The following is a 21,190-nucleotide window of genomic DNA, read 5'->3' on the forward strand; positions in this document are numbered from 1 at the left end:
CATCATCTGCTGCCTCCCCAGGCGCACTGGATCCAGTCCGGAAACTAGATCAGAAGCAGCACAGCCAGGACCGGAGCCAGGTACTCTGACAGAGTACAGGCAACGCAACCCCTGTGCCCGCTGCCTGCCCCTGCTGTCCACATCTGATGACGTCACAGCCCTTCAGTCAGCCCGGTGAGGGCGACACGTGGCCCGTCCTGCCCACGGCCACGGGAGTTTCCGCTGACTCTGGATCAGGAATGCGTGTAGCACTTGACTCACTCACCGCCTGGCTACTGCCGGCCGTGCCCTGCGTGCTAGAAAGGACTTTTATTTAACACACATCTACGGAGGAACACAGGGCGGCACTGAGCCTGGCCATCGGAGCCACATCTTTTCATATACAGAATCTCCACAAAAACCCTGCTGGCCTGGCTGGTGCACCCCGGGGGTGTCCGCAGCACTCCCGCAGCACCTGGAGTGGAGAGTTAAGCACAGTTCCAGGGCGGGGTGGAGGGGCTCACAGCTAGCGACTGCAGCGTGCTCACAGAGAGGACGCTGAGCAAGACCGAGAGGCCGTCGGTCCCAAGGCCTTCCCTCCCACCCCTTGTCCTGCAGGCCTTCCCCGGGGAGCAGCCCACCCCTACAGCAAGCCTCCTTGCCACCACGGGGAGGGGGGCTCAGAGCGCAGTACTTGCAGGCAGAGGGCAAGAGCAGGAGCAAGGCCACGGGAAGCTCCCTCCCCGAGAGCCGGGGCGGAGGGCCCAGGGCCCGGCTGGCCCCAGCAAGTGTTTTCCATACCTCCTACCCTAAGGAGGGAGCCTGTGTGCGGCAAAGCCAGAGAAGACGTAAGAACAAAAGAAGCCCTGCGTTAGACTTCTGATAATGATAGAATTTATAAGCAGAAACATAGTACTTATTTTTGTCGTTATCTAGTTTTTCTTTGTTGCGGACTTTATATTTTCTACATAGGATAAGTACTCTGCAATAATAATCTCCTCGTCCTCCAGAGTGGAGTCAAGGTAGTCTTCCTCGTGTTCTGGGATGTCTTCCAGGATTTCGTTGACGGCCTCGGTCTCCATGTCTTCATCAGTCGAGGCACTAGAAGTTCCTGTGACGGCGCAGCACAGTGGGAAGTGAGTTAGACAAGAAGACTCGCCCCCAGGGCGACTGACGTCAGAGGTCCCCCTCAGACTGCCTGCTGCTGGCCACCCCGCCCCAGCGGCCTGCACGGCCGGGCCAGGCTCCGGGCAGCCTCGGCTCGAGGCCCCGGCCTCCCCGGCCTCCCCACCCTCGGACCTACCTGCAGAGTCGGAAGGGGACGTGGACGGTGTTGAGGAGGAGTCCTCCCCCGAGAGCTGCAGATCCGGAGGGAGGCTGCCTCCGTTGTGGGCAAGGGTCTGAGCCGCCAGCTGCACGTTGCCCCTGAACACTCTCAGCGCGGTGCTGGCCACCACGGCATCAAAGCCCATGTACACGAGCTAGGGGGGAGCACAGGGCAGGGGTGGTGACGGGTGACAGCCACCACGAGCCCCAGCTCGTTGGCACTCCCGACACCCACGTGAGCACGGTGAGGACGGCCCTTCCTGACAGGTTGCTCTTCAGCTCCAGGGTGAGTGTGGGGCCACCTGGGAAGGGGCTTGCTAGACCAGAGTCAGACCGGTCAGAGCTGCTGTGTCTGGACAGGCACCCCAGCGGCATCGAGGGCAGACACAGCGGGAAGCACCTCCGCCCAAGTGGCCACGGTGCACCCGCTCTGCATGCAGGCACGTGGGCGGGAGTGGCCGTCACTGTGACACAGCTAGACAGGTTTCACAGGACACAGGGACATCCACTCAGGTCTCGGGCTGAGAGCTGGGGCTCACATACACAGTGGCATGCAGGAAGAAGGGCAGGCAAGCAGAGGAAGGAATTTCCTGATGTTGTCTTCTATTCTTCCTGCTTTAAGGAAACACTTCCTGCTCTGCCGCCCCCCCCCCCCCCCCCCACCGCTGCCGCACACCTGGACAGCCTTGCAGGGTCCCAGCAGGCTCACCTTGTGTCCTGCCACCACCCTCATCGCCCCAGCCAGCCCCACCCACGGCCGCGGGAGCCGGGACGGCGCGCAGGCCTCGTCACTCACTTGGTCGATGCTTTCCTGGGAAGGGCTTTCTTGATGGCTGCTCTCAGGGTCTGAATCGTTCAACCACCACATCTGAGGGTTACTGAGGAGAATCTGAAAGCACAGGAGGACCCTTCACTCGTCCCTCCCTGCCATGTGCCGGGCAGCAGAGCCCCGGCTCCTGTCTACAAACAGGACAGGCAGCCGAGCGCAGGACACTGCGATGCGGCCGTGCAGAGGGCGTCACGAGGCAGGGAAAGGGGCCCCAGGCTGGGCAGGAGCCTGTGCTCCCCAAGGCTTCTGGTCAAAGGCGACATCAGAGCTGAGGGCAGAGGAGGAGGTGCAGAAACCAGGAAACGCTCACTCCTCCCCAGCAAGCAGGAAGGGTGAGGCGGGGGCAGGGGAGGTATTCCAGAGAGCAAAAAGTCTCATCAGGGATTTTTTTATTATTATTTGACAGGTAGAGTTATAGACAGTGAGAGAGAGAGAGACAGAGAGAAAGGTCTTCCTCCCGTTGGTTCACCCCGCAGATGGCTGCCACGGCCGGCGCTGCACTGATCTGAAGCCAGGAGCCAGGTGCTTCTCCTGGTCTCCCATGGGGTGCAGGGCCCAAGCACTTGGGCCATCCTCCACTGCCCTCCCGGGCCACAGCAGAGAGGTGGACTGGAAGAGGAGCAACCGGGACTAGAACCCGGCGCCCATATGGGATGCTGGTGCTGTAGGCGGAGGATTAACCAAGTGAGCCACGGCGCCGGCCCTTGTCAAGGCATGAAAAGCTGTGCACTGCAAGGCTTCCGAGGCGGCTCAGGGCTGCCCTGCTACTCTTTTAAAGGAACCATGCGCTCGAGACTTAAAATGCCAAGCAGGCAGCAAACTTCTTCAACCCCTCGTGACGTGATCCTCGCTCTTCACCTTAAAAACCCTTCTGTGGAGTTTCTGAGAACACTAACTCCTTCGAGCTTGGCTGCGTGTACTGATACTACTTGTATAATTTTAAATGGTTTTAAGCCTTGCCAGCTTTGACATTGCAAATTTCATATTTCTCCAACACAAAAAAATGAAAACTACATGTTGCAATAACATCTTTTACATTAAAAAAAATACACGCACATGCACATGTACATGCACACATACAAACAAAAATACTGAGCTTTCCGGGGCACAGGACGGGAGTAACCGGTGAAGGCAGGGCAGGCGCCTGCTGCTGTGGCACTGTCAAGGAGACGCATGCCCACGTGACCTCCACCTGCTTGTCTGGCCCTGTGTCCAGCCACACTTGGTGTAGAACCTGAACCACAGCTCCCCAGCTGCCCAGGCCTCAGCCTCTCACACTGCCATGCGCCTATCCACACAGCTGCTGCCACCTGCCCCCATGCACCAAACGGGGGCCCCTACCCCGTGTGTTCTGTGCCTGTCTCCCCTCACTTGTGGGCTCCCAAGGGCAGGTGTCTCCCACTTGGAGCCGCCGAGAGGCAGCAGGGCACCTGCCTCCACTGGGGACTCAGATGCAGGACGCGGACCCAGGGAGTCGCTGCTGCTCTGGACCCCAGCCTGCTCTGTCACTTCTGAGGGATTCCTGAAGAAGCCCTTCCCCACATGTACTATGGGATAAACAAAACTGCAGACTGCAATGTAAAAAGTGCACTGCGACTGCAACTACCGCCCTCCCCCTTCCCTGCGGCAATTCTGTCTCTGTCACACTCCTGCTGCCACGGGAAACCCTGCACAGAGCCCCGGTCTGCGGGCTCTGCCAGCGTGGACAGCTGCCCCCTCTGAGCCAGGAGGCCTGGAGAACATGAGGGTGCTGACCCCCACACCTAAGCCAGGAACCAGGAGGAAGGCCCACAGGACTGGGCTCAGAACCACAGCAGGACGCTGGAGCGCAGGCGAGTGGCGGTCCAGGCAGGACATGCCCGCTGTCAGGGTCAAGGCACTGACCTTCAGGGCCTCCTCCAGGTTCCCGCTGGCCTGATGCAGCGCCTGCTTGGCCGCGTGCGTGGAGTAGCCCATCCCCTTCAGGTTGTTGATGTTCTCCAGGCAGCGGCGCTTCTTCTCCTTCTCCTCTTTCCTGATCTGGGCCAATTCCTTCAAGAAAACAGCAAAGTCCCAGAGTTAGGGAATGAGACGTCACAGAGCGCTTCCTCTACCCACGCTGTGTAGGAGGCTTCAGGTTGCCAGGCACAGCGAAGAGCCAAACCAAAGAAGGGTGACGCTGTCTCTTCCTAGCTGGCCCAGGCAGAGAGAAGGGAACCACAGGGCACAGCCATGGGTGCTGCCCCTGAGGTCCAGGCTGGGGGGAGACTCCCGGCCATGCAGGAGGGGCGCCTCACAAGCCCGTCAGCGGGCATCCGATCCCAACAAGCTCTCATCACTGAGGGTGGAGCCTCTTCCAGGAAGTCGAGCTAGAATGTGGACTCTGCGGGCCGGTGCTGTGGTGGGGCAGCTAAAGCCGCCGCCTGCAGTGCTGGCATCCCATATGGGCACTGGCTCGAGTCCTGGCTGCTCCACTTCTGATCCAGCTCCTTACTGATGGCCTGGGAAAGGCAGCGGAGGGTGACCCAAGTATTTGGGTCCTTGTCACCCATGTCGGGGACCCAGAAGAAGTTCCTGGCTCAGCCTGGCCCAGCCCCAGCTAAGCTATGGCCATCTGGGGAGCGACCCAGCGGATGGAAGATCTCTCTTTCTAGCTCTCCCTGTCTCTGTGACTTTGACTTTCAGATAAATAAATCTTAAAAAAAAAAAAAAAAAAAAAAAAAGAGTGGACGCTGAATCAGCCACCAGCAGGGTAGCCTTCTTGGGGTAATTTTGTCCTCAACCTTTCTTCTCAGAGGTGCCTGGTGTTGCCACAGGAGCCTGAAAAGCCTACCCTTTCCCCTCCTCCACCCAGCACAGTCAGGACAGTTTTATATTTGTAAACTGGGATGCCCATAAAAATATTAAAAAAAAAAAAAAAACATAAGCTCTGCTTAACACATGCCACCCCTCTGCTCTCGCCAAAGTTTGAAAACCACTTATTTATCCAACTGCATTTTACCAAGGAGGAGACGGAGACAAGAAATATTTCAAGAAAATTAAGTGACCCGGCCTGTCTCTATCTGAGGGCAACTTCCAACTGCCTTGGAGTGGCCAGTCTCCCCCAGTTCCAGCCCCTGCTGCATGGTGCGATGGGTCAAATCATCTCACTCACTGCCCTGAAGTCTGCAGGGCTCCCTTCCACCTCCCCAGCTAAGCTCTAGGTCTTTCTGCTGACACCCAGGTCTCCCGCTCAATGCATCAACCACACAATGCATCAAGCCAGCAAGACTGGTCCACATCACCCACATCTGACTTCTAGTCACACACTCACATAAAATGTCTCCACCCACCCATCCTGTGTTTTCAGTCACAGTCCTTGCATTTTTATTTGAAAGGGCTCAGAGACATGCCTAACACGTAAGCACAGAGAAACACAGGGAGCAGACACGAGATCCGGGCAAAACCTAAACACAGTTGAGACACCAAACTGGAGCCTCAAAGCATACTCTTCTTCAACTACAAATGTCTAAGTCAGTTTTTTTTTCTTTTTTAATCATGTCCATGCACATCAGAAAATATAAGTATTTTCCACATGTATATGTGAATTTTTATTTATCTGGAAGGCAGAGGGACAAAGAAAGAGAGACAAAGATCTTCCACCTGCTGGGTTATTCCCTAAGTGCCAGCAACAGTGAGGCTTGGGCCAGGCCAAAGCTAGGAAGTCCACTCAGGTCTCCTCCATGGGTGTCAAGGACTCAAATATCTGAGCCACCACCATTGCCTCCCAAGATGTGCGCTAGTAGGAAGCTGGAATGGGAAGCGGAGCCTGAACTTGAACTCCAGTATGGGATGCGCGGTCTCAGTGGCATCTTAACCACTTTCCTTAAAAGCCCTTTTGACTGTTTGCCGCATAACCAACCCATGCATCTGCTCTCTTCAGCACCAAGAAAGTGACCGCTGGCCTTTCCTGCCCCTTCCCACAGCCCCTCAGGCTCCTTCCTCCTCCAGGGCTTTCCCTGAGGACTCTGGGACAAGGACTGTCATTCTGTAAACAGGAAAACAAGGAGAGATCTCCACGAGAAGATTCTAGAGACGTTTATGGCCAGAGTGCACAGCCAGGAAGGACCTAGGAGATAATCTACAACCGACTTCTTGTTTGGAGGGAAAGAAAACGGTTTTATTGCTGATATTCCATCATTAACTCACTTAACACCTTAGCACCTTTCCTGTAAAAACTAGCACAGTGGAAATGAGGTTCCTTCCAACTACAAAATTCAAAATCCTAACGTTTTCTTTAATGTACCTAATTGTTTTAAATGATCTCTTTTTTTGGTAAGCTGTGCTTTTATTACATAATTTGACCTGTTTCATAGACCCGATTCAGCCTTCCAGGCAAGGATGCACTCCCAACACATCGTCATGGGGAACGCGGCTCCTGTAAACTGGCTTCCAGAAACACACTGTGGTGACAGACAGAGGGGAGACTGAGGGTATCACCTGCTACCACAGCATGAGATGCAGCCAAGGGAACTGCACTGCTGAAAACTCGTGTAACTGAAAAACTTAAGTCTCTCTTTTCTTCTTGACTATTTAATGCCTTCTAGAGATGATCTTTTGTTGTTGTTTGTTTCACACCCAAGAGAGCTAAGGCATTTTGCAAATAAAGTTTCACCACCCCTGCCAAGACCCAGGCCTCCAGCAAGTGCTGTGGGGAGCACGTGAAGATGCACCTCTCTGCGGTTGGTAATGTGAGTGGCGGCGTGATCCACGTTCCCGTCACACGCCCGCAGGCCAAGCCGGGCTTCCTGGGCTGTAAATCCCAACTGCAACAAGTTGTGAACTTTGGATGGATCAATATATAATTCTTTGAAGAGCTGGCGTGCCTACAGACAGGGAGAAATTCAAGAATCACGTAACTAGAGCAACAGTAAAGCGTAACATAAAGCTAAAGACTAAGAGGAATCAGACTACACAGCATGAATTATGGTGTGTCAGATTTCACTGATCATCCACAGTACAAATGGTAATAGACATCACTACTTCTGCTCCACAACCCATCCATGATCTAACATGGGTATGACACGGCTTAGTGAATGGTATCTATTAGCCCTTCCTTTTTGTTAACGCAAGCCCTTGAATCTGAGCTATGCACATGGCATTTCTCACCTTCCCTTGCCGTTAGCTTGCTGCGGCCGGGGGGTTAAGTCTCGGTCAATGGCTTGGAGCCAAGGATGGGAACAACTTCTGGATCGTCTTTCTGAAGAGGCTCGCGCTGGACTCCCCTCTGGCCCCCCCTGCTGGTGGAAGAGGCACTGAAAGGAACAGCCTGGGCCACCATTTACTGTGGCTTACAGAGCCACTCTTGGCTCTGTCACTCTACACTGCTGGATGGGAGAGACCTAAACCACTGTGCAATGAAAGTCATTGTTTCTTTTTTTTTACATTTCCTGATTACAGATTCTTGCCTGTACCTAACAAATACAGACATGTTATGATTTATGTGAGGGAGCAGGAACAGGAAACAGCTCCCTTTAAAACTGACGCCTACTTCTCTCTGGTCACATTTTATGCTGAGGTTATAAAATAGCACCGACTGCGGATTTAAAAAGCTGAAAAACGGTTCCAACTTTACTTCTCTTACCTTGTTGAGATACTCACAAGCCTCTTCACCATTCCCACTGTGATAGTTTCGGATACCTTGAAGCAAGTACAGTCTTAAAAACAACACCTTTTCTTTACCGCAATTTCCCTAAAATTATTGGAGAAAAAAGGATAGAACTGTCTTAGTTCTAATGACAGGTCTTAACACAGCTGCAACTTTGTCTCCAAGGGGCAAAATGGTAGCAGTAAAACGCCCATAGCTTCACTCCTACCGGTAGCAAACATTGCAGACCCCCAAGCACAGGGACGCTCCTTGTACCACCCAGGACAAAAATGGGGTCAGGGTAGTTGACAATGGCCCTTCTGGTCAGCAGAGAAAGACACAAAAATCCAAACCAGGCAGAAGATATTCTACACAGAGTTAAGATTTTGATCACTCATAGGAACAACAGAAAAATCCCTACTTTAGGGCAGATGGTGGTGTAGTGAGTTAAGTCACCACTTGGGATGCCTACCCCCCACATCAGAGAGCCTGGGATTGAGTCCCGGCTCGGATTCTGGTCCAGCTTCCTGGTAATATGCCAGGGAAGCAGCAGATAATGTCCCAAGTACTTGGGCCCCTGCCAGCCAGGCCTGGATGGAGTTCCTGGTTCCTGGTTTTGGCCTGGCCCAGCCCTAGCTGTGGTAGGCATCTGGGGAGCAAACTAGTGAATGGAAGCTCTCTCTGTCACTGTGCCTTTCACATAAATAGATGAATCTTAAAGAGAAAAGAACTGTTATTGTTCTGCACCTCCAGCTTGCATTAGACTCTCCTGGTCAGAGTGATCAACAGTGAGGTTCCACGACTAGAAAACTGTATTCCTCTAAGCTAAACACTCACACACCAAATGAACAGCCAGATCTGGAAAACATTTAGCACTTTATAAAAATATGGCTTAAAAAGAGCACAGTGCATACTCCAAAGTACTACCAAAATAAAATCACCTTTTGCTAGCAATCTAAATCTTTTAACAGGGATAAACACAAACTCTAGAAATGGGCTCAATAGTGCTTAAAACAAATGACAGTAACCCACCTTTATGTGGACCAGTCTCTGATGATTTTCTCCATAACAATTTTTAAAGCATTTCTGGGCCAGATTTAATTTTTTTTCTGCGTCATCAAGGCATTCCAGTTGTTCCAGGCGGAAGTAACACCACACGATATCCAGCTGGAGCACAGCATAGTTGTCCACCGTGTCCAGCAGCTCTCTGCAGCACTCACTGGATGAGAAGAAGGGGAAAAGACCTCGCTGACAGAGTACCACCAGAAACCTTGCTGCCAGTTACCGGGATTCTCTTCCAGTCCTGGGCGTACTTTCAAAGACTGCTTGAAAACAAGGTCCCAGTGTTTACGGAGGAAGCTGTATTTATGATCTGAATCTTTAAAATGGGAAAAAGTAAATTTGGGCTCAGGAATCGTAACTTACCACCACCTGCCCAGTACGGACAGACAGACAGACACACACACACACAGCCACCCTTGCAGGAAGCAGAACCCGGGGCCAGTGTGGCAGCATCCCTCAGCAAACACAGGCAGACCAGGCTTTTGAAGCAGTGGCTTTCAACACTGATGCAAATTAGAATCATCTGGCTATGAAGATTTTTTTTTCCTTTTTGAGAAATACTTGCTAGGACTCCACTCTAGGTATATTTCTACTCTTCTAGGTGACTCTAGTAGACAGCCAAGGTGAGAAGCACTGCTTTCCAGTCCAAAACGATGACCACTTGTAAAGAATGCGTCGGCTGATGAAGGTTCTGACAAGGCATTCATGTTCAGTCACATTCACGTTGGGAGGAAGAAACAACGCGGAGAAGGCCAGGCTTGAGGCTGGCACTGCGGCATAGCAGGTTAAACCACCACTCACATCCCAGTGCCCCTCTCTGCTAATGCGCCTGGGAAGGCAGCAGAAGATGGCCCAAAGGCTTGGGCTCCTGCACTCATGTGGGAGATCAGGATGGAGTTCTGGGCTCCTGGCTTTGGCCCGGCCCAGCCCTGGCTGTTGCAGCTACTTGAGAGTAAACCAGTAGATGGAGGATATCTCAACTTCACTGTCTCTCTCTGTCTTGCTTTCCCTCTCTCCATCACTCTGCCTTTCAAATAAAATAAATTAAGTCTTAGGGAGAAAATGAAACAAAGAAAAAGAAAATGCCAGGCTCTGAATGCCTGGCTGATTTCTGAGGGCGCACAGGCAAGCTAAATATTTAGCAGGCTGAACCCAGGTACACAGCAAGGAAGAAAGACAATACACAGGATCAGTCTGGAACAGGAGAAACGCTCCCGGCCATCAAGATAACATTTTTAAAGTTATGATTGCATTTAAGATTCATAATACAAATCAAAATCTCAAGTCTTCAGTACGAAAACATTTACTACAATATATCACATAAATTTACAAACTATAAAATTTTAGAAGATTTATTTTTATTTATTTGAAATGCAGAGTGACAGAGGGATGGAGAGACAGGAAGAGATCTTCCACCTACTGGTTCACTCCCAAATGGCTGCAACAGCTGAAGCTGGGCGAGGCTGAAGCCAGGAGCCTGAACTGGGTATCCACACCAGGGTGGCAGGGACCCAAGTACTTGGGCCATCTTCTGCTTCCTTCCCAGGTGATCAGCAGGAAGCTGGACTGGAAGTGGATAGAGCAGCAGGGGTGCTCCGATATGAAATGCCAGGATCACAGGCAATGGCTAACCTGCTGCACCACAACACCACCATGCCCACCTCTTGTTTGCTTTCACTGGTATTCTACTAAGACTGCTCCTGGATCAAACCATAAAACCTACATGCCTGCAAGCTTCCTAGCTTGTCTATCAAAATACGCTCAGGAAAAAGAAAAGAAAAGCCAAACAGAAGCTGTTGGTCTTTACCCTTTAAAATAGTGGTCTCTTGGGTTGAGTGTTTTAGGACAGTAGTTAAGACACCATTTGGGGGTTGGCACTGTGGTGCAGAGGGTTAAAGCCCCAGCCTGCAGGGCCTGCATCCCAATGGGCACCAGTTCAAGCGCCGGCTGCTCCACTTCCCATCCAGCTCTCTGCTGTGGCCTGGGAAAGCCGTGGAAGAAGGCCCAAGTCCTTGGGCCCCTGTACCCACATGGGAGACCTGGAAGAAGCTCCTGGCTCTTGGCTTCAGATTGGCCCAGCTCCAGCCATTGCGGCCAATTGGGGAATGAACAATCAGATGGAGGACCCCTCTCTCTCTCTCTCTTTCTCTCTCTTTCTCTGGGTAACTTCTGACTTTCAAATAAATAAATAAACCTTAAAAAAAAAAAGAAATCAACACTGAATAAAATTCTAAAACTGCCAGGCCTACATGTAAAACTTAGGTCACTTGGAAAACAATGTTTTTTTAAAGCAGTATAGTATGTGTTCTAAAGTATATTTTTCATTAATATTGCTCTGATTTACAATTCTAGTAACAATATTCAAGAGTTATATTTTCATATGAAAATAATATTAGTTAAAATAAATGTACAGGGGCCAACTTGTGGTATAGCAGTAAAGCCGACACCTGCAAGCAAAACTGGCATTTCACATGGGCATAAGTTCTTGTCCCAGCTGCTCTACTTCTAATCCAGCTCCCTGCTAATGACCTGGGAAAAGCAGTGGAAGATGGCTCAAGTGCTTGGGCCCCTGCCACCCAAGTGGGAGACCTAGAAGCTCCTGGATTCTGGCTTCAGCCTGGCCCAGCCCTGGCTGCTGTGGCCATCTAGGGAGTGAACCAACAGATGGAAGATCTCTGTCTCTCCCTCTAACTCTGACTAAAATAAATCTTTAAAAATATTTTTCTAAAATGTACAAAACTGGGGCTGGCACTGTGGCATAGCAGGTAAAGCCACAGCTTGCAGTGCCAGCATCCCATATGGGTACCAGTTAGAGTCCCGGCTGCTCTACCTCCGATCCAGCTCTCTGCTATGGCCTGGGAAAGCAGTGAAAGATGGCCCAAGTCCTTGGGCCCCTGCACCCCTGCACCGTGTAGGAGACCTAGAAGAAGCTCCTGGCTCCTGGCTTCGGATCAGTGCAGTTTCAGACATTGTGACCATCTGGGGAGTGAACCAGCAATGGAAGATATCTCCCTCTCTCTGCCTCTCTGTAATTCTGCCTTTCAAACAAATAAATAAATCTTTAAAAATAATTACATTAAAAATGTACAAAACTTACCTAAAAATCTACTGGCCTAGTTCTGGAGTAAAACCTCTTCAGGGCTTAAGTTGGTTAATTACCGGAAATTTATTATGTTTGCCTTATGAAATCTTTATTAAAGATGCCAATTTCAAGAAAGGTAAAGTTAAGCTTAAGTATCTTTTTGCAATAAAGGTTGGCAAAAAAAGTCATTTTTAGTTTTATTATTGGCTGTGCAGAATCTGTGTGCCTTGGTGTAGTTTTTGGTTTTGTCCTATATCTTGCACTAAGAGTTCACTATGTTCTTATATCTGAGGGTTTACAGTTTTTGTCAAACTCAAAAAATTGTTAGACTTATTCGATTTTTTTTTTTAATTTTCTAAAGAATGACTTATTTATTTGAAAGGTGGAGAGAAGGATAGACGGGAAAAGGGAGGAGGGAAAGTAGGAGGCGCAGGGGCTCAAGCACATGGGCCATCTTCTACTGCCTTCCCAGGCACATTAGCAGAGAGCTGGACCGGAAGTGGAGCAGCCGGGACACAAACCTGCACCCACATGGGATGCTGGTGTGGCAGGTGGCAGCTGTATCCACTGTGCCAACAATGCCAGCGGCCTCACTTCATTTCCTTGACCTCAGACTCCTGGATCCATCTCCTCAACTCAGAGGGACCTCCCTGCAGTTGGGAACAAGCGACTTCACCCGTTTCTGTTTTTCAGTTGCTTCCAGTGACAGGGTAAATCCAGTCCATGCTACACCATCTCAGCTGAGAGCAGAGCTCCCATTTTTAAATAGGGAAAAAACTAGTCTTGGTCTCACTCCATACTGTACCCCAAGATGTACAGTAGAAAGCTGTAATAAACCTCGAGCTTACTTGGAGAAGTCAGGAAAGGAAGTGGGAAAGGAAGTGGAACTGAAGTCTTCCCCCACCTACATTACTGACTCGCATTAAATCTCCTTTATGAAGTGGGGAAACCACTCAAAAACTACGCTAGCAAGCTGGACAGAATAAACAGATCCCAGGACAAGAACGCCATTCTCTGCCGTGTGTCTGGTCTAGCGGCTGAGCACCAGTTAAGATGCCCACACCCACATCAGAGCGCCTGCGCTCTCTCCTCAGCTCTGCTCCTGACTCCAGCTTCCAGCTAATGCAGACCCAGGGAGGCAGCCGTCGTGATGGCTCCAGTGACGGGGTTCCTGCCACCCACGTGCCTTGTGGACTGAGTTCCTGGCTGCTGGCTTCAGCCTGGCCCAGTCCCGCCGCCGTGGATGGGAGCTTGCTCTCTCTCTCTTTCAGACAAATAAATGTTTTAAAAGGTATGACAGTTATTACTAACTACATCTAGTACTTACTGAACATGTTAACAAGCCATGAACTAAAGGTCCACTATTTTTATTTACTACTATTTATTTCAAGGATTAGCACAGGGTAAGATCGAGGGAAATGCACACAGATGAATCCAGATGCACCATGCCTCAGTCACCGCCGAGCGGGAGTGTGGGTGTGTGGAAGTTTACTATACTCTCTGTTTTTATATTTACTTGAAATGTACACAATAAGAAGTTAGAAACAATTACAATGGAACAAATATTTACCTGAAAGTTATGGACTCAACTTACCAGCTCACACTGTGTGCAGCAAGAGTCTGAAACTGACACCAGAGAGAAGTGAGACAGAGTAAGAGACCCAGAGGCACTAAGCTCTTGTTTTTTGCTATTCCCAGTCTTGCCCTTCACCTCCCAGATGGGAGGGACAATGGAGGCAGGAATTTGTTCAGTTAAAGTTTAAGTTAGTGACCAACGGCAACTGGCAATTTATGAACATTTGTATTCAGCTCTTGCTGGTACAGCGCCAGCTTGGGAATTCACAAAAACAGAAGTTAACCAGAGGCTGTTAACTTTCGACCATTTCCACGTATCAAGTCTACTTTCCAAATGTCTAACAGGCCTGGATTACAGTCGCCAAGTGCCATTTCCCTTTCAAAAGAACCAGGAGTCTTTGGGAAACTTCCGATTCCCAGTCTGGGGCATGACGTCTACAGGATGAGCCTGAAGTATCTTGGGCTCCAGAGATCAGACTACAAGAGCACCAGGACAGGTCAAAAGGGCACAGGGACCACCTGTCAATTTAAGTGCTAAAGCTTGAAACACATCAAATGTTTTAAAAACTATAGGGGTGTGTGTGTGTGTGTGTGTGTGTGTGCTGTGGTATAGCGAGTAAAACCGCTGCCTGGTACTGGCATCCCATATGGGCGCCAGTTTGAGTCCCAGCTGCTCCACTTTGGATCCAGCTCTCTGCTATGGCCTGGGAAAGCAATGGAGGATGGCCCAAGTCCTTGGGCCCCTGCACCCACATGGGAGATCCCGAAGAAACTCCTGGCTTCTGGCTTCGGATCAGCTCAGCTCCAGCCATTTGGGCCAACTGGGGAATGAATCAGCAGATGGAAGATCTCTCTCTCTCTCTCTCTCTCTCCCTCTCCCTCTCCCTCTGCCTCTCCTTCTCTCTGCGTGTAGCTCTTTCAAATAAACAAACAAATCTTTAAAAAACAAAAACAAAAAAACTATGAATTAATGTTAATACTTAGAAAAAAGAAAACTTCACTCGTCACATTTGGACGATGCCAGAAAAGCAATCCATTTATTCTGAAAACAAGAAAGTAAGGAAGAAGGAATCAAATATTTTATTCTATCATTCCTGTACAAACTGTGCCTCAGCATAAACAAGCATTTGATGAGGAAAAATGGTTTTCAGAAGAATTCTAGCAATAAATGCAGAAGGAATAATTGGGCATTGCCATTTTGTAGCCCCTAATGAAACAATGGATACAGAGAATGACTACCAGTGTCTATCCCAAACACATGAGATGGGGAACATTCTAACAGATAGTTTAGGCCTGCAACACATCAGCAAAAACAAAAACATAATAAAAAGAGGGAGTTAGAGAGAAAGAGATAGTCAAACATAGTCATACATGCTCACTGCAAAAGAACAGCGTGTGTGTTTATACAATTCTTTACAGTGAGAAGGGTCAACTAGAAATACAAAGTGAAGAAACAGTTCACGAGTTGTTCTACAGCGTAACCACCCTTTCCTGAAGAGCACAGTGTCCAGGGAGGGAGTATATGGCGCACAATCTGTGCCAGCTTCCTTAAAACTGGTGTCCACCAAATTCTAAGGTGCCTACCAGAAATATCTGTCAGCGTCCAACAGGCACGGCAAGGCTATTCCATATTCTTTTCTTTTCAGGAAAGCTCTGCCCTTCTCATGGTATCCCATAGCTAACATAAGGGCCTAGGAAAAAATGTAGATAAAAAAATTCACTTTAAAATATAATTAAATTATATTAAAAGCATTGTAATTCTAAAAAAGTGAAACCAACATCACAACTCAATCTAAAAGCCAAAATTAATATACAATTGCAGCTTTACTTCAGTAAAACATGGAAACCAAGCACTCCATTTAATGTGGATGACGGCCCTAAGTAGCACCCGTTCCTTTTTTTTCATCAGTTTATCTTAGTATCTGTTGTCCCAGATCCATTTCTAATAATTTTTAAGCCTAAGCTTATAAAAATTAGCAGCGAATAATGCTTGTATCCTTTTCTAAAAGAGCACTCAGGGGCCAGTGCTGTGGTGCAGTAGGTTAATCCTCCGCCTGTGAAGCTGGCATTCCCTATGGGCACCGGTTCTAGTCCCACTGCTCCTCTTCTGATCCAGCTCTCTGCTATGGCCTGGGAAAACAGTGGAAGATGGCCCAAGTGCTTGGGTCCCTGCACCCACGTGGGAGACCTGGAGGGGGCTCCTGGCTCCTGATCGGCTCAGCTCTGGCTGTTGTGGCCATTTAGGGAGTGAACCAGTGGATAGAAGACCTTTCTCTCTGTTTCTCTCTCCCACTGTCTGTAATTCTACCTCTCAAATAAATAAATAAATAAAATCTTTAAAAAAAAAAAAAAGGCAGCAGCAGCTCCTGGCTCGCAGCTCAGGGACTGACCTTAGGGCCTAAGGTGTAGGAAGCTGCTTAAGAGCCCCTTGCAACATTCAGTGTTAGAACACTGTCCCACCAGGTACAAGGAGACAGTGCAGAGGATGGAACCACCTGCTGACCACTCCCCAGCGATACAGCTCTCCTCCCCAGTTACGATACATCCTTAGGGGACATGGCTCCCTAGTAGAATAAACAAAACCAAACCCACAGCCACAGGAAGCCACTCAGACTGAAGGCAGTGGGTCACGCCACTCAGCTATGGTGACAGTCACTGCTACAGGACAGCAAGTTAATATGGTCTACAGCTGCACGGCAAGTTACAGGGCGAGGCCTGCTACACGCAACTGCTCGCCACGTGGTGAGAGTCCCCATTTGTAAGACTGGAGACACAGCTGGTTTCTGCTTTTATGACATTTCAAGATAAAACCACTAGAAAACCACTTCTGTTCCAACAACAAATCCAGAACCACCCACCCAAGTCCCGTGGCACGTACCTTTCTTTCCGACGGGGGAATTTTGATTGATCTGCCTGTCTGGTTAGTTATGTCTAAGTAAGGTGTCGTTTCTGGATCCACCACCATCTCAGCTGTAAGAAAATCACGCGGAGCTCCATTAATGCAACATTCAACAGCAGTGACGGCGACATCGTTAAGTTAGAGGGGACACACTCCCCGTCTGTGTGACTTGCTGCCACCTTTAAGGAGCTAAGTGAGGACATAAGCCCAGAGTTCCAGGTACCTCTCTCTGCCAGTATCTCCAGTCCTCTCTTAGTCCTCTGAATCCGTTTTTCTTTTAATTCAGCCTCATTTTGCTCCTCCTCCTCCACCTGGAAGTTCTTCCTCACATCCTCCTCAGACTGTTTCAGCTCGAGCACCATTGCTTTGACATTGTGAGTCACTCCTTGTTCTTCAAGGGTGTTTCCTGTAGAAACCAGAACTACACGTCATTCAAAGAACCATGGCATTTACCAGGCAACAGCCCATTTTCTATAGTAAGTGAAATTCTTAGACCTGCAAGAGCATTTGCAAACCAGCATGCCACAAACTTGGGAAGAACTGGGTGTGTAACTATGTTACTATTAAGCAACAGTTAAAATTAGCCAGGAAAAATAGACCAACTAAATTCATTTCTTCAGTTTTCCCTACTCTTACCCTAAGATCAATTCAAAGCAGCAAATATTTGAGAATCTGCAACAGGGAGAACACTATGCCAGGCTCAGTACAATTAATACACAGATTTCCCTGCCCTCTAATTGAGAAGTAATAAACCCAGTTCTCAGCAATGCGAGAGGTAATCCATTGTGCTGGCTGCAAGCAAAGACCACGATGAGCTCTACCCTGTTTTAATCCTGTGGCCCTGAGCAAACTATTCATCTTCTAGAACCTAAATAAAAACAGCCATAAAGGGCAGACATCAATGAAACAAACGAAAGAGAACAGTAACAAAATCAAAAGCTAGCTCTATGAAAACAGTAACCAAATATACAAAACCAAACAAAAACTATGCCAAAGATACAAATAAACGAACAAATGAAAAGGGGTAAACACAGATGCAAACAGACTTTAAAACAGCAAAACGGGTGCAGACATGGTGGTGCAGTGGGCTGAGCTGCCGCCTGCGACGCCAGCACCCCAGGAGTGCGTTTGAGCCCTGGCTACTCCATTTCTGATTTAGCTCCAAGCTAACGTGCCTGGGAAAGCAGCGGAGGCCGGCCCAGATGGAGTTTCGTGCTCCTGGCTTCGGCTTGGCCCAGACCCCAGACTCTCCTCGCTGTTTCGCCCATTTGAGGAGTGAACCAGCTGATGGAGGGCCTCTCCCTCTCTAGCTGTGCCTTTCAAATAAATAAATAAGCCTTCAAATAACCAAAATACATAAATAATATTATGAACAACAAATACAAATGTGAGCACATTTCTGAAAAAACTCCTTGGATTTTGCTTTTAGAAACCTGGTAACAATTCTAGCACTCATATGAGAAAATAAAGACCTACCAATGGTTGGGTCACCTTGGTAAAGAAGAGCCGAGGATTCACCTCACTGTGTTTTAAGACTCCAAGAAAGCCACAATTTAAAAACAAAACAAAACAAAAAAACACTACAGGCAAATGGGACAGAGTGTAAAACAGAGTCGGGGTAAAGGAAGATCGCCAATCACTGGGCAGGCTGTCTGGTCGGTGATGTTGAAGAAAAATAAAGCTGGACGCTTAGCCTTATATCTGAGTACTTCATAAAGCTTGTGGACAAATGGGATTAAAAGGTGAGTTTATCTTGGTGCTAAAGTTTCTGAAATTCAAGCATGGTTTCTTCATGGTATGTACTTTCCCATGAACTCTCTGACAGCCCTGTGTATGGTGCAATGGGAAATGGCCAGAGAGGGGGTGCTGGAAAGGAAGGCAAGGTACTGAGAAGGGCTACGTTACATTCCATCGAGCCACGACGTGTGACAGGACTCTGGAGAGCACAGCAAGCCACTGGAAACTGCTCCAGCTGTGATGCCCCCTGACCCGCTGCACAGCTAACATCTCCCCAGTCCAGCCATCTTCCTCTAAGTGCACTCCCCTCCTGCAGCCACGGCAATCTTCAACACACAGATAACTGCTGTCACTCCCAGCGTAAACGCCTCAGGAGAATGCTCTCTTACTGAGCAAGGCGCATCCAGTCCAGGGGTTCTCAACAGTAGCACTAGCGACATCTTGGGCTGGCGAAGGCACTGCTGTGGGGGCTGCTCTGTGCATTGTCTGTGGTCCAGCAGCAGCCCTGGCCTCCACGCACTAAATGACAGGGGCACAACCTGCTGCCAGACCAAATCACAACAACCAAAAGGGAGTCCCTAGTGCCAGGCATCTCTGGTTGGAAACTGCTGCAACAGCGCTCAGCAGGGCTTCTGCCTGCCCTCCAGCCTCAGACGGTGCCTCGCCCTGGGCACTCAGCCACACTGCACCTCTCCCACTGCCTCAGATCCACATCCTGGTGCCCCGTGAGGCTCAGTCCAGAACACCCCCCACCACGGCCCGCCCTCTGCCTCGCAGCTTCAGCTCTTCGTGCTCAGGAAGAACAAATGGAACCCCTCTCCTCCTCCCAGCACATCTAGACTTCCCTTCAGTCACATTTTATCAGACCAAGAGTGAGTATCTTTCTATCCCACTAGGACATGGCACACAGTAAAATATTTATTGGAAAGTTGTTTTCTGTTTCACATTTTTCTTTTAGCAAAATCCTCAAATAACTGGCTTTGGATTATAATTGTAACAAAGCTGGAAATTTTTGACTAAAGAGTGAGAAAAAGATGGAAAGTCATTATTTCTGTATTAGTTTGACTGGAAAAATTTGCATACCTAATTGAAGCTGTTTCTTATTTATGACAATTTTGATATAATTTTCTTGAAATCCAAAGGTTTCAGCTATTCTGTAAAATAAAACCAGTGAAAACTATAGACAAACAAATCTGCTATTATCTACTTAAAAGATTTTAAACATAACAGTTATTTCACACATTTTACTCAGAAGCACCCAGATTTCCACTTACTAACTCAGGAAGTCACGTGAAAAGAAAGCTGGCTTGGGGCAGGTGGTTAGCCTCGCAGTAGACGCCTGTGTCCCCTATCAGAGTGCCTGGGTTTCATTCCTGCCAACGTGGGTCCTGGGAAGTGGTGGTAATGGCTCAACTAATTGGGTTCTTGCTACCCATGTGGAAAACTTGGATTGAGTTAATTCCTAGTTCCTGGCTCTAGCCCTGACTTGCGGGCACTTGGGGAGTAAACCAGCAAATGGGAGCTCTCTGGCTATCAAATAAATGATATATTTTTAAAATTAAAAGTAAGTGCATAGCTTGGGCCCTGCACCCCATGGGAGACCAGGATAAGTACCTGGCTCCTGCCATCGGATCAGTGCGGTGCGCCGGCCGCAGCGCGCCGGCCGCGGCGGCCACTGGAGGGTGAACCAACGGCAAAGGAAGACCTTTCTCTCTGTCTCTCTCTCTCACTGTCCACTCTGCCTGTCAATAAATAAATAAATAAATAAAAATTTAAAAAAAAAGTAAGTGCATAAAGCAGGCTTAATAGATGGCTATCTGAAACTGTGTGAAAGACAAGGTCCCTTTCTAGAATTCTCTGCTTGGCCTCTTGTTTCCTCACCAAGTGGAGACCACAGTGCTGCGTATCCATCTAACAGGAGCGTCCCCACTGCCCGTCAAGAGAAAAACTATCCCCAACCCTTCTGTGGTTTCCTTGGAGGAGCGCCCAACAGCAGCTGTCCCAGATTAGTTTCTACTTAAGTGTGCTGAGTAACTGATGCTTCCTAACTCATCCTAACAGCCCTCATTAGACCAAAGATAAAAACAAGAAAAATCAGCTGAAGAAACACACTGAGTGGCTAGCCCTGGAGGTGTTTAAAACATTTGTCACGTGAAAATTTACAAGTAGATGAAATAACCGACCAGGCCTTCAAGTTAAGACTTCACTAATGGGTCACAGTCAGGTCTACTTATTTTTTTGACGGCTGGTCCAATAGCCTGAAATAAACTAAAACACTATGCTGAAGGTCAAAGCGAGCTGTAAGTGATGATCCGGCAAATACCAGGTCATCTTCTATTCCCATCACTCCTTCGTTCCTTCACTCAACATGGACCGAGCATGTACTACGTGGTGGGTACAGAGCTCCCACCTGGTCTAAAGTTACACCAGGAAGTAGGAAGAATGAGTTCTCTCTCTGCCACTTCTCCACCACCTTGAGTGCAAGTAAGTTCTTCCACCTCAGAGCCTCCACTTTCCCTTCTGGAAGATGAGGATAATACCTGCCCCATCTTAAAGGACGGCCCTGAAGGAGGAATGAGCCCCTGCCAGCCCCAGGCATACTCACTTAGACCTCAGTTCTCTGCCAGTGATGTGCAGTCGGGTCTCCAGCAAGTTTTTCCTATCCTGTTTAGAGAGAACGCAAACAGAACAAAATATACTTGAATTTAACACTTTTTGGTGCTACTACGTAGTCTATGATATCAGAAAAGCTAGTATCAGAGGATTTTAGCTAAACTTAGGACACGGGTTAAGGACAAAAACCGCCCACCTGGAGAGGCAACCCAGGAAACATAACCCAGAACGTGCCCACGAGGGCAGCAGTGTGGTGCCGCCAGGCTGGGTTGCTCAGTGGCCATCAGCACTATAATCAAATTTCAGAACATCCTGACCACCCCTCAAACCGGGTACCTGCACCCTCCAACCTCCCCCCCTCCTCCCAACTCCGGCTCCCAGGAATCACTGCCCATCTTCTGTCTCCACAGGTTTGCCTGTCCTGAACATTTCCTATGAATGGAATGCCCACAGGTAGCCTTCTTCATTCAGCATGTACTTGAG

The 21,190-nt window shown here is 48.9% G+C and overlaps 1 protein-coding gene across 1 annotated transcript in view; it reads right to left on the bottom strand.

Annotated features, from left to right (window-relative positions):
* Window positions 1-850: 850 nt before the first annotated feature.
* Window positions 851-21,190, bottom strand: part of NUB1 (negative regulator of ubiquitin like proteins 1) — a 34,519-nt gene continuing 14,179 nt past the window's right edge. Inside the window, exons 4-15 of the mRNA XM_002715058.5 lie at window positions 20,700-20,758; window positions 19,178-19,248; window positions 16,581-16,763; window positions 16,337-16,428; window positions 15,043-15,149; window positions 8,772-8,958; window positions 7,737-7,844; window positions 6,826-6,978; window positions 4,019-4,165; window positions 2,102-2,194; window positions 1,283-1,460; window positions 851-1,090 (exon numbers count right to left, since the gene is read on the bottom strand). Coding sequence (XP_002715104.3) covers window positions 912-1,090; window positions 1,283-1,460; window positions 2,102-2,194; window positions 4,019-4,165; window positions 6,826-6,978; window positions 7,737-7,844; window positions 8,772-8,958; window positions 15,043-15,149; window positions 16,337-16,428; window positions 16,581-16,763; window positions 19,178-19,248; window positions 20,700-20,758 — 1,557 coding nt within the window. The 3' untranslated portion in view covers window positions 851-911. The remainder of the gene's footprint in view (window positions 1,091-1,282; window positions 1,461-2,101; window positions 2,195-4,018; window positions 4,166-6,825; window positions 6,979-7,736; window positions 7,845-8,771; window positions 8,959-15,042; window positions 15,150-16,336; window positions 16,429-16,580; window positions 16,764-19,177; window positions 19,249-20,699; window positions 20,759-21,190) is intronic.

The sequence above is a fragment of the Oryctolagus cuniculus genome, chromosome 7 (assembly GCF_964237555.1).
Source record: "Oryctolagus cuniculus chromosome 7, mOryCun1.1, whole genome shotgun sequence".
In the NCBI taxonomy this organism is placed as follows: domain Eukaryota; kingdom Metazoa; phylum Chordata; class Mammalia; order Lagomorpha; family Leporidae; genus Oryctolagus; species Oryctolagus cuniculus.